At 45.8% G+C, this 13,650-nt stretch overlaps 1 protein-coding gene across 2 annotated transcripts in view; it reads left to right on the forward strand.

Annotated features, from left to right (window-relative positions):
* Positions 1-13,650, forward strand: part of LOC135900257 (retinal guanylyl cyclase 1-like) — a 223,465-nt gene that overhangs the window by 149,650 nt on the left and 60,165 nt on the right. For both annotated transcript variants that reach the window (XM_070531931.1, XM_065429687.2), the window contains exons 5-6: positions 9,262-9,352; positions 12,227-12,308. In XM_070531931.1, the coding sequence (XP_070388032.1) occupies positions 9,262-9,352; positions 12,227-12,308 (173 nt within the window). The remainder of the gene's footprint in view (positions 1-9,261; positions 9,353-12,226; positions 12,309-13,650) is intronic.

The raw sequence follows: 13,650 nt of genomic DNA on the forward strand, positions 1-13,650 counted from the left end.
GGCCGACGTCTTCTATTTCTTTATGAACGGGAGCAGTCTCCGGCTATTCTGAAAAAAGCTCAGTTTTGTTCGGCACATTAAGGCATCCTTAATGGGTACACGTCATGCGACGTGATGAGTTTTCGCAATGTTGTGATGTCGCATGATAGAAAATCGAAGTGGGTGCAGGCCGGACACTTTTGACCAATAGCGAAGGGCTAATGGCAAACTAGGCGTAGGAACGGAAATAACAGTTTTTCATTTTATTCTGTCTAGTCTTGCATAATCACTGCGCACACGTCATATCGGACGGGAATTTTCTCGGGATAGCCCTTTGTACAAAGGCGACTCGATGGTTACAGCTTGATGACCTTCTCGCGATAGTTTCATCCCAAGGCGACAACCCAGCAAATTGTGCTTATTGCCAACTACAGAATCTGTTAGTTGTGCTGGCAACACTGTTTAAATAAACAAAAATGGCTATGACATCCAAGTTCACGGCGGCTCTTTTGCTTGGTGCTGCACTCGCGCGTTTCTCGTTGATGCAGTCGAATTGAGATGTTTCGTCGAAGCCGAAAGGGTCATTGCTGCCGAATACCTTATTGTGATTGGTCTCAAAGATTTCAGCGACGAAACCGCGGAAGTCGTTGCGCTGTGCATGCCAACGACCGGCCTGCGCAGGGATACGCATAAGTTTTTTTTTTGCTTTTTTTTAACACGAAAGTATTTTATGCCGCGGTCCACCATCAATTTCCTGTAACGGATGTGACGCCAGCGCGAACGCGTAAAATAGGCTCTTTCTTGACGTGGATGGTGCCGCCATCTAGGAGCGGGAAGCGAAGTACTGCATCATGACACTAACGAGCCCCGACAGTGAGCGAGCGCAGCGGAGGCTCCAGCGCGGTGTAGCCTGTTGTAGGTGGTGTAGGCATTCTGCTGAGGTTACGACGCAGTTTCCGCACACGGTTTGTCTTTCGCGTAGGATTAGCCTGTGACGCCTCGTCACCTGCGGAGTGCAGCTTCAACGTGTATCAGCAGTGCTTACACGCAGTCTACTGCTTCGGTTGCGATGGCACAAAATAAGAAAAAATTCACAGTTCCGCCCGAAAGGCGAAGCATCGATAGCGATAGCAAATTAGTAGATAGCTGTTCGAAGTAAGGATAGTAGTTTTATCGGCCCTATAAGCTTGTAAACATTCTCTTACTAACTAAATTAACGATTATATATTATGTAAGCGTGACTCAACGATTACGTAGATTACGTAGATTACGTAGATTACGTAGATTACAGCGCTGTCTTTGTGTATCTGCTTCTTTGTACGTCCTTGTTCAGTCGCGCTTACACATTCTATCATGGATTCAAGCCAACTAGTCCGTCAACATATATTAACTAAATTAACCAGCATGGTGTCACGCACGCAGAGATAAACATGAACACACATCACTCGATGACAGCGGCAACTGTCTGTGAAAACGCTGGAGTTAGGAACCGCGGCAGCAGCCGCGAGCCAATTGACCTCCGTGCATCTGTCGCTTCAACGCGTACGAATCGTCGAAAGCACCGCGCATACGAAGCTACCGGTACAACGCGCTCTCTGCAAACATCGCAGATCGCTTTCAATATGAAGTCCGCGCGGGTGTGCGCGTTACCCACATCGCAAACCGCTTTCAAGAGACACAAGCTCCGGCAACGCATGCCCACGGCATCCGCCAAAGGCGTCTACTATGGCGTGGCCAATGCCGTAGTAGACGCCGCAGTTGTCTACTCTCTGTACGGAGCGGCGGGCAAGGAGGACATCGAGGCACCGTAGCAGCCGCCGTAGAAGAACAGAAGGTGTTGGAAGAACCCCCTCCTCCCTCTCTTCACCCCCCTGCCTCACGCGCCACAGGAGAGGGCACGCATCCGGGCTGTGTTCCTCGCTCGTGCACGCGAGATTGAACGGCGTTCGCCGGCTCACTTTCACACGCTTTCACTCATACGGAACCTCACGGCGACGGCGACGGCAGAAATGCGCCTGTTGTGTCCATATAATTGATATCGCAATGATGATGACAAGATGTATTTATTAAGGGATGGCTCGAAGGCGCAATAAAAATTGGAAGTGGCTTAGCTCGGCTATGCCAGGATATACGTAGCGAAAGCTAAGGCATAACATGGTTAGCCTTGGTTAATCTTGATTGCGAGTCCAGGTTAGTCTGGTTGTCTGGCTATGTTTCGGCGTTCAGCCAGTTGTTCGGCGCGCTGTTCGTCTGTTTCCTGGGAGATTCGTTTCCTCTTCGTCTCGTTCCTATGTATATTCCAGGCCTCCTCCTGCTTATCATAATTGTCGCCGTCCATACTGCCGCCTCGACTGTGGTTGCGGTGCACGTGAGCTCTCCTTTTCAATCCTCCGACATGTTATCAGGCATGCGATGCAGCTGGCGAAGCGAGTGGAGGCGAGCGCAACGACTAGAAACGCGGTATGACGAGGAACGCGGTGTAGGAACGCGGTGGGACAAGGAACGCGATGTGACGTCATATGCCTCCTCGGCGTACGGCCACGGCGAAATCGCAAGTTCGCGGCCAGTAAAGCTATCGCTTTAGAACTGCTGCGCTAAGCGGCGCAGAAAGACAACGACATTGACCGGTGAATCTCGGTTTGCTCCGGCGAGAGGCACGCCAGCATGAAGCAGTACGCCTTCGCGCGTTCACCGCGCACGCTGCGAACTCCGCCACTCATTTTTCTGAAGCTGAGCATGCCGCAATTCTGTGAGCCGTACCAAAATGCTCGTACGTTATAGCCGAAGTGACTCGGCAGCAGGACGCCGCAGCAGGACGCCAAGCAAAGCTGCAACACGGTCGCCGACCCGCAAATCGTGTTCCTTTCCCTGCAACGAACCGTGAGTTCACGAATCGATTTACTAACAACCCGTTCAGTTTCCCTTGTTCGGTATGTCGGCACGTGTAGTAGTTTATGGCGGATTTGCGCAGTGCTCCGGCACGTACAACGAACCGCTTCTGTGCAGACACGTTTCTCTTTCGTGTTCTACCGATTCCTATGAAAGAGGGACCAACCGTAACTTTTTTTTTAAAGAGCCTTTCAAGCGAGCTGGAAGTTAAAAAGAGGAAGCTGTTTGTGCGCAGCGGGCCTCCGAAAGCTGCAAGCACTTGTTCGCGGCCTTGCTCCACTGGTACGGCGGCACGATACTCGCCTGTTTTCGACTTTCGTAAGCAACTCTGCACGGTGTCTCGTCTTGTAGTATGTCACATATAGCATCTCACAGTACATAGGCAGCAGTAACGTCAGTCTTGCTTTCAGAAGCTAAATACGGATATTGTGCGCTGAGGCTAAAAACTGTAACGTTACCTGGTCAGTGTACGTGTCTTGGTATAAAGACAAATGAGAGTTCCGTTATTGAGTCGAAGCTGCACTTTTATTTTCAGCTGATACGTGAGATAAGGTCGTCTGCGTCCCACGACTGGTGCTTATTCATGCTTACAGTACGCAGTGTTCGAGATAGGAGCCGGACTTGCGAACACAGCAGACGCCCGCCACCCGTAGAAATTCGCTGTCCCTAGTGAAATGGGAGAAGTGAATAACAACCAATCGAACCAAGTTGAGTTTCTTCCAACAGGTTTCCAAAATTTAACAAAGATTTTCGTTTGAGCAAAGTCACTTGTATCGGTGTAAATACATGACTTGGAGACAAGCTGAACCAGTTGTCACGTAATGTAGGTGTGTGCACAGTGTCGGAAAGTAAATTAGTGGCCCTGTGAGCAGGTAGAACATTCCATAGCTGGAATGAGCGCTGTTTGCTATTGCTCCTAAATTTTTTGCGAGCAAGTAAACTGGGAAGTCAACGCGTTGTATGAGAAAACAACATCTTCTGCTTGCGCAGCTTAACTGAAGCATACTGTGAAAACGATGTGTCGACTCACGGTATAACATGTGTCATGATAAACTTCATACCTCCAGTGGCAGTTTTCGTTCCTACTATACCATGCCTGCAAACAAAAGTACATAAGCGAGTGTATTCCTGCTGCTCAAAATATTAGTAACGTTAACGCTGGGGTAGAAAGCTATAAACGAACAAAACCAAATGAAGGCTGAATGTACATCACCATACTTTGCTAAAACACATGACTAAACAAAGCACACTGCGTGATTTGAAATGTCCGCAAGATATCAAAAGAAATCTGTTCACCGAGAAGAAAGAAGTCCCGAGTCAAGTGTTTCAAACAAACCAGTATCAGTCATCACCTCTTCCCAATGCGAAGTTTTTCATCTAAGTCGCTTTCCGATGCGCGTCGTCTGCTTCTCTCGCGAAAAGATGAAATCACACATTGTTCTATTTCTACCGTGATGACACGCATAATGGCACACAAAAGGTCTTCCGCCATCAGTACTGTGTGTTTTTTTTTTTCATTTTCTGGATTGTGCGCGGCGGCATCCCGACGATTTGAGAACTACGAGACATTCAGCGCATGCCGGGATAGGAGGCGCTCTTTCGCTTCAAGCTTGAACCTAGATCGGCTGTTTTTCGGCGCGGCCGCTAAGGGGGCATTTAGTTGGGGCCGCCAATACCTTCACCGCCATATTAGCACAAGTTCAAAATAAAACTATTCTTCTTCTCCCCTCCTTAATGCGACATTCTCTCGGTTTCTCACATTCCGCAGCCGCAGCTAGACACTGCACAATATTTCCAACCTTATTCATGTGGCGGGTGCAAGTTTAATTCAGAAACGGGCATGCCCTGTGCAATACACAGTCGGTAAACATTCTTTCCGCGTGGTTCATTCTTCGGCGGCAAAACTGGAGCAACCTGCTAGGGCATGCCTGTGAGCTGCACTCGCATAACGCTACCGCGTCTCTGTTTAGCTTTGTAAGCGAAATTTCAGCCATAATTTGCTCCCCTCGAGCGCTCCTTGTAGCTGAGAACTGCCCGGAAACCATGCAGGGTACAAGACATCATGCCCACCATGAGGCAAGGAGCTCTGCAGCAGCAGATTGTTACACCTGTGCTACGAAGGGGACAACATAAATTACACACGTATCGGGAAGCGACGAGGAGGAAAGGTACACTAGATGGCCGAAAAAAAAAGGGTAAGAGGGGTTTCACGAAAAACACATTACAATCTGTTAGTATTCGCACCGCTGACTCCGCTGTGGCGGTGGGTCGAAAGTCCCGAAGGGTCCACGGCAGAAGTGAGACGATGAAACGAGTAACGGAACGTTTGTATAAATCGTTTGTACGTTGCACGTTTGTAAGGAGCGGTAATTAAGCACGACAAGCTGCTCGGCTAAGAGCGACACGAACGCTCGAGGCTTGTGCTGAAGACGGGCGGCTTGTTGGGAGAGGACGCCTGTCTAACGGTTGCCTGCCGCCGCGGACGTCAAGCGGGAAAAGACACAGACTTGCACCTACGCTCTCACCGACGCCAACGGTTTCCAACCGTCGCGCGGGCTGAGGAGGGAGGAGGCACAAACGCGCGCACTTATGTCCACGGTTTCTAACCGCCACGCTTTATCCTCGTCTTACAAATGTCCGGGCTTTCACCGTGGTTATGGCGACATGTCACGAATTGTTTGTCACAGAGGCAAGTCGTGACAAGCCGTTATGCCCTAACGAGTTATAGGGATTCGCTCAGGTTTTCTTGACTACTGGCTCATCGTGTGGCTTTGCGATGCGTAGTGTGTTTCTGTGCATTTGGAGGCCATTTTTTTAACCATTCATGCCCTGCACAGTTAGACGCAATTTCGCACTCCAAGCAGACAAGTACTACTAAGGATAGCTAAACAAAACGGTGGTGTGCAGCGACACCGCTTTTGTAACCAACGTTAACAACGTCGTTGGTGACGAGAGCGAAGAAGAGAGGAATGCAGCTGCGAAATGAACGATGTTTAAAACAAAGGGAAAATGTACTAAATACATTTTTTTCTGCGTACGACACATAAACATATGCAAATTTATGCGGAGTTCCTGTATTTTCTTATATGTATGATGGTTATTGTTGTACTGTCGCTTTTATTTTTCTTAACAAGAAGTTCTGTGCATGAACATTTAATAATGGGTTATACTTAACCTTGGGTGCCCTCTGTTTTGTAATAAGCCTGCATGGGCCTGCGGTATTCCCAAAAAGTTCTTTTCGACAAATAGGCAATGCCCACACAAGAGCAATGAGCATATATTAACCGCTTGGATTTTTCCCGGTGAATGGCAATGGAACACTATATAATCCTTACAGCAGTGGAGAACATGCGACTGCGTTGCCCTAGGTTAGGGATCTGGCGTTTTGCTAAACGCGCATAGTTATATGTGCTGTGTGCGTAGCACAGTAACAAATAAAATCGCCGACAAGTATTGCAGGCGCTGCTTCCTCAGTGATTGCATTCAGGCGTCGCATTTAGTGAGAGGACTCTCTTGAATCACTTATACCCTTACTTACGTTGAGCTCGATTAACAAAAATATGAACAACTCGGATAATCATTAGCAGATATGCACATGGGCAAAAGGCCGATCTACTTAAATTCGACCGTAATAAGTGTCTTTGTGGGCTCAAGGCGCTCGGTGATTTTTGCTCACAAAGCGTTTTTTGATAACGTTCTTTAAATGGGGATTGTGTCTCAATTTATTCATGCCAAAGCATTATATGCCCCGTTACGCTAAAATCCGTTGACGTCGGCGTGACCGAAAAATGGCAGCAAAAATGGCCAATGGCGCAAGGTGTAGAAACACGTTAAAAATGCTCGGATTGACGTCGAATATCTCAGGAAGGTTCTTGTAAACAAAGTAACTAAATGGCTTTGAAAAAAAGATATTTTGCTAAATTTCGGTCTTGATGAGAATAGAATCCGGACCTCTGAGGTGCGAGACGAACACGCTGCTCCGACGTCATGGCGCCTTCACGGTTCTGATTGACTAAAGGTGCGCATAGTGTGTGCGTAATTGGGCGCGTGACAGCGCAGCCAATGGGGTGGAGGGGGCGCCGCGTCATGAGTGCATAACATGAGCACGTTCATGGCGTTCAGAGGTCTAGAAACGGTATCTTTTAGCATTCCTACATGTAAGCTGTCTGAAGCATCTCCGAGGATTTTCCTTCTTTTTTTTTTTTTGCTCTGTATAAGTTACCAAAATGCTGAAGTCTCTAGCATTTGCGATGAAGCAAACCTATTTCATATGAAATGGTCATAAAACCATGCTTCACAAAACCAGCGCTCAGCTGTACCTTTTTAATGCTGTTTCTGCTGGGGTGTAGAGCGTTCCCTCCTTCATTTAGGTAAGAAAAAAATAAAGGACCTTCCAAAAATACCTTTAGCACCACAGGCCAGGCCTAGCATCGCGCCAAGTACACACATTTAGTGTTTCGGCTATAAAAAAATTGGGGTAGAGACTAGACAATTTTGCTGTATTAAACAGGCGTGGCACTATTTTTTACGCGTCGCGTTATAGACCGTATAGCTATAATCCACTTGAGCACACCAAAAAAAAAAAAACTTTTTTCTTATCTTTGGTTTCAATAATTCCGCAAGATGCAGGTACTCTACGCGACTCATAAAACCTGGCGCTCGAACCATCGTGTCGCGAAGCGTATGCCGTTAGGCGGCCGTTATTCAAGCCGTCGACACGGGACCGCGCGTGGTCTCGTACGGCGCGTTTGATAATAAATGCACACCTCCCTAATATTTGGGCGCTCGTTAAACCGCCTCTTTCCGCTGCGCGCTCAAAGAGCCTCAGAGAAAAATGCCGCGTGTCTTTTTGGTTCCACACTATGTCACCTTTCCGGCAGAGCGCCGCCAAAAGAAGGCAGTGCTTGCCGGCGGGTCACTGGCACTTTACGAGACAGGCTCACACGTCGGCAATTTACGGCGACGCTCGGGTCGCGGTCTGCCACGCGATAATACCGGGGGCACGGGCGGGGCACGCCGTTACACTGCAGGGGAGGGAACCGAGAGAAAGAAAGCAAACCAAGAAACGTGGCGATGGAGGCCCCGCACGCTAAGGCGAAATTAACTGTCGGGATGCTCCACGGAAGAAAGCGCCCGCCCGTTTAGCCCCGGCACCACCGCGCTTGCACCGTTGAGCACGAACAATCTGTAAGACATGACAAAACGCGCACCTGTGTGAGCGGAAATTAAGATACGTGGGCGCGGAGCTTGTGCTACGACGGGAAAAGTAGCTTTAAGAGCGCACACACCGTGTGTCTTCCTCGCCACCAATAGGTTATGTTTACCGCGTAATCTGGGCAGCCACTGTCATCCTCCTTCTTTCCCAGTCCCTCCGTCCCTCTTCCCAGACACTGACGTTGAATGTCTCTTCAGAGCGTGTACGGCGATTCACGTTGACCTTTGGGTTCTTCACGCGTAATCTATTTCTCCCAGCCTCTGTAATAAATTTCTTTAATATCACGTCGTCTGCATAAACCGGTCGTTCGATTTGTAAGCTTAACCAGGCTGAATACTGTGCTATACTGTTTGTGTTCTATAAAGTCCCGTAGCAATGTTTCTTCGCATCTAGTATCTACTTTGTTCGTAATATCCAATAGTTCACTTATTTACCATTAACTCGAGATGCGTTCATGCTGATACCGTGCCTTTTTATTTGTTTGTTTGGTCACACAGCGCTCGATTGTAATTGATTCTTTTTTTTTTTCAGTGATGTCCATAAGGTTCCAGCGTAACACTAGGGCATCTCTTGCTATTTTATTTTCAAATGAGCGACGTTGACAATGAGTGTCATTATGTGTATCCAGTTCGGCATTCCTATATCAATAAAACTGAACATATGCTAACAAGTAACATTTGTTGGTGTATACAGACCTCATAGCGCGAGGAATTGAATTCAGTCCATTCTGACTAAGATGATAGAATTTTTTACTGCTACTGATACTGATACATGGCACTGATACCATGTTTTTTTAGTTTTGTCATTCAGCACTCAGTTGGAGCTGTTTGCTTGTTTTTCTTCAGTGGTGAACAAAAGGTTCCTGCATAACATTAAGGCTTCTTCTCCTATTTTACTTTCAAATGAAATAGGACGTGATGGAGATGGTGTTGGCAATGAGAGACATTAAACGTTGTCTCCTTCTGTGCGATTACTTGTAGTCGTGCATACTTCAGTGAGACGAGGAATTAGATTTAGTCTTTTCTCGCGGACATACGACAGGCGAAAGTTCGAAATGTAGTTGCACTCGACTGCTTCACTTCTCTGCACTTTTCCTGTTGAAAGCTACGTAATATAAGCTCTTCTTAACGATATTGTTTCATTTTAGGTTATTTGCTTGTTTCTTGTCTCCTCGGCAGGTTTTCCCCTGACTAGTGGAGAAACTGTGGGCGTAACAGCGTCTCTGATCGTGTGCCTATCGGCTGCCTTGGGAGTCGCCGCTTTGGTCAGGTGAGCAGCATCACTCACACATTCAAATTGACATTACAAAGTGCATCGTTTCTAGCGTGTCATCCCCTTGAAGTGCTCTCTAGTTCTCCGTTCTTCTTTTACTAGTACATCTTCATTGGGCTTATCGGTTAATTTAGCTTTACGTTATCTTTAACCCCTTGCCTGTCGCCCTATTACCTCAACTGTCACCAAAAATGGCCAACTTATTTTTAAAGACCCCAATTGCCAACATGTTTTACCTCCTCAGATAGAGTAAATTCGCTTCTGCTTGCGCTGTCTCATGAACTGTATGCTGCCATCGACCAAAAAAGCGCCACTAAACACTGAGGCAAAACTGGGCTGGTCCCGCGCAGTGCTAGAAAACGCAAACTACAAATGACGAGGCGAGCTGGTCCTTGGCCGTTTTTACCAGAAACGCGTGAATGTTCCCAGCTCGTTCCAAGCCACGAAAGGGGCTGAGTTAGAGTCAACTGCTTAGCATTGCTTTTCTTCCTTTCTTTCTTTTTTTTATAGAGAGAGACGAATCATTTGCGAGTCGCAAATTAGACCGCAACCAGTTATTAATGGAATTTTCGTTGAAATAACTTTAATATATACAATCCGACATTTATGAACGACTACCATCATGCACAAATAACGCAGATTTTTCAGTGAGATTTTGCAACGGGAAGGACTTATTGCTCCCAGTACGAAACAATGTATATTGCTTAGAACTATTTCCATGCCGCACGCTTTTCTACTGAATTTAAAAGCAAAGGTTCGCGGTATCGAGTGCATTTTATAAATCTCGGCAATTATTAAATCGATTCGGCACAGGCACTTCGGTTGAGTAACAGGGGCCCGACCTCAGGCTGTGCTAGATTAACACATTCACCAGCCACGCTATACTCAAGTATGTCTGCCACGACATCGACAGAAAAGCCAACTGGTGAACCAGAATACGCGAATATCAAAGAAAACCTTGCAACTCACTAAGTTCGGTAGTGATCGGTGGGGGCTTTCATATTATCGATTTATACATTTTAATATATATTGCAAGACGCACTACAGATTTACCGGACGCCTGACGCTGTTTAGATCTCTTCCGGCTGCCGTGAGTCGTGCCATAAGCCTAGGCTTAAGGCGTGTCTCGCGGCACGATTGAAGTGCCGTCCCTTAATCTTCGCCACGATTACTTTCGTTGTGTGGCGGTGCGGGCTTTAAGGAGAAATATACGTTAAAACGACTAAGCACCGCTACTCCAGCTTTGCCACATTGACTTTCATTATGTGGCGGTGCACTCTTTAAAGGATAACGCTTAGGGAGTGTCGGGGGGTGGTTTCATCGGCGATCGATCAGCATTACGCTTGCAAATTTAGCAATTTAGACTTTATGTGCCAGAAGTGGCAGCAAGATGGAAAAGGATCGTTGAAAACGCACTAACCTTTTATATTCGTCATGAAGTAATCAACCAAAGCTTAAGCGATAATTAGAACAGAGTTTCGCGCAGAGGTATAGTGCTCTGTGATATGTTGTAGTTTTCTTAATGAACTTATCGTCTTAATGAGTGAGCCAAAATTCATTGGTACCGTTTACAACGAAACTGATAGACAAGATTTCTGTGACGTACTTTCGTGTACTTTTGCGTTCTAGGGCGACGGAATTCTATCCTCTACATTCCGTGTAAGGTACTGGATAAGTACCTGGATGGAAATTCGATTGCGAACGCGTGACCTGAACGTGTGACTTTTACATTTCACATTTGATTTTACATTTCATTCCTTTACACCAGCGCTTATTCAACTGTTACATTAAAACGATACAAAGAAGTATGCTAATGATGCTTGCTAACTCTTCAAACAGTAACAATGACTTCCTGGGAGAGCTTTCAGAATAAACGATGTTCTGCCGCTCTTCTTGTCCTTGTACTCCATTGAAAAAGCCTCTCCAGCCTTTTTTTGTAAAGAAAACATGTCGATACAAAAACGTCAGACACACAAAAAACTGCTAAATGCGCTACGCCAGGGCTCCAATAGCGGCAGTTATTGCTCAAACTTCCTTCTTTGAATATTTAACTTGTCCGTGGATGGCAACCACTCTCCGGTTGCACCAAGACGCGGTAGCTCTCAAAAGTAAAAGGGGCGAAACAGGAAGGAACTACAAAGCAAAAAGGCAAAATAATAGAGAAACAAGCAGAAGCACTGCATTGATAAACGTCGTTGCATATTCACTGACAAAACATAATAGTAGTTGACTAGAACAGAAAAAGAAAACAGGAAAATGACAGAGAATGAAGACGCGCATTACTTGGCAATCAAGGAATACGACAAAGACAGAGCTGACACACTTTTAAATTCTGTCGCGCAGCGTTAGATCGCTGAGAAGAAAAATAGCTATGATTTCACTAAAAGAATGAAAACCGATCACTCAAGTAACACGTCGGTCGAATTTCCTCGGTATCCGTACTTTACGGTTAGACAAGGAGGCATAGTTTCGCAAGAGTACTTAAACCACTGGTTTTTTTTCGTGCACTACACAAATGTCCTGGGATTTGCTTTTCTCGTCTTCTCTTCCCCTAGAATTCATAAAACAAAGCTCCACACTACTCATAGAAGAGCGAGATAATCTCACGAATGACAACTTCATAGCTGATCACGCTCGTCCTACAATGCGAGCAACTAAGCATGCAGCGGAAGTGTTGTCTCTTGTCAGCCACGGGCATATATTTGATTGAAAAACGATCTCACTTCGAATTCAGGTAAATCGATTCTACTTATTACTTTTTAGGAGAACGGAGAGTCACGGTTTGTAAACGTTCAGACTATTTATATGTGTACATACCTGTGCGTGGTTTCATGTAAACCCGCTGATCATATAACATTCTTTGCACCGCAGACGCAAGCTGGCTGTTAAACAAATGCGCCGACGAATCCTGCTCTCGCAACAAGATATCAGCCTCTCGCCCCCGGTAAAGAAGGTAAGTCATTCTAATTCGCCAGTATTTTGTTTGCGTACCTCAGCAGCAGACTTCTTTACGTGGCGACACACTTAATGCTATTTTTTTTTTGCACAATCTTGAATTTTCCTCAACAAGCAATATATAATTTATGAACTGCGGCGTTTTTTTGTATTACGTGCAAGTTTTGTGCGTGGGAGACGAAACCATCAGAAAAATTTGGCTTTCTCGAAAAGCGTTAAACAAGGTTCACTTCATTATATATAAAGGCCTAAATTTTTTTTGATCTAACCAGTAAGTATCATTATCAGATTTACTCGCTCACTTCATATCTATCTTTATTATCATTTCTTCCACTCTTCTCAGGAATATTTTGATCCCCTTCAACCTCCCTATGTAGAGTAGCATGTCAGTGATCGTATGTACACCGACGAAAATATCTGCCTTCTGATAAAGCGCTTCTCTCTATCTTTCTCTCTCTCTTGTTCTGTTCGCCTCAGGTATTTGCACAGCTGAAATATATGTTCGAAGATTTTTTTTCTTTTTAATTTTGTTGAGAAATGCATCACCAATTCATAAGATGCCTACAAACCGATGTTGCACGCATGTATTTGCAACATCAATCTGGCAGGTATGTTTTCAGTGCTTTGGTAAATGAAGCTTTCGCTCATGTCTCCATTTCGAAAAATCCAGGCACGTGTTATTATTACGAACTAGAGAGCTCTACTTACTTGCACGAATAGAATATTGAAGCTTTACAGCTGTGCAACTTCTAAAGGTTTTACATATTTATTTACAGAAAATAAAACCAGCGAAATACTTGAGACATATCGTTGTCGACGTTCACCGAGCGCACAGATTTCAGTTCTAGAAGCGCTAAATATACTAAGAAGAATAGATAATCCGGTACCATGAGCAGTGAAATGCTGAGTGATAGTTACATGGCGAAAAACACAACGCTCTCAATTTCTTACACAGCATGCTGAACTTGGCATAACCTACTGAAGAAAATTCGCGCGTTTTTTTCAGTGAAATGTGGTGGACTGTTGTAGTACAAATCAGCATCCACTCAGAATTCGTGGCTGTTTGCAAAACACGCGTAGTTCGTTTTTGGGATAGCGATTCCTTTAGGGATAAAAAACTTTTCTTGGCGTGTTTCCTGCTTCACCTCGACATCACCCTTATGTAATTTCCTTACGAAGTGGCCACATCACTCCTCTGCCGTTCCAAATGTGGTGCTCCCACATCTGTCTCGAAGAGGCCTACGTGGAGCGGGTATCAGTCGCCTTTCCTATTTACGCTCGTCGCAAAACGCCTTCCCTTTTCCCCCAAGGTCAGTCAGCATTCTCTTCAATCACCACCC

The sequence above is a fragment of the Dermacentor albipictus genome, chromosome 1, assembly GCF_038994185.2.
Source record: "Dermacentor albipictus isolate Rhodes 1998 colony chromosome 1, USDA_Dalb.pri_finalv2, whole genome shotgun sequence".
NCBI classification, from domain to species: Eukaryota; Metazoa; Arthropoda; class Arachnida; order Ixodida; family Ixodidae; genus Dermacentor; species Dermacentor albipictus.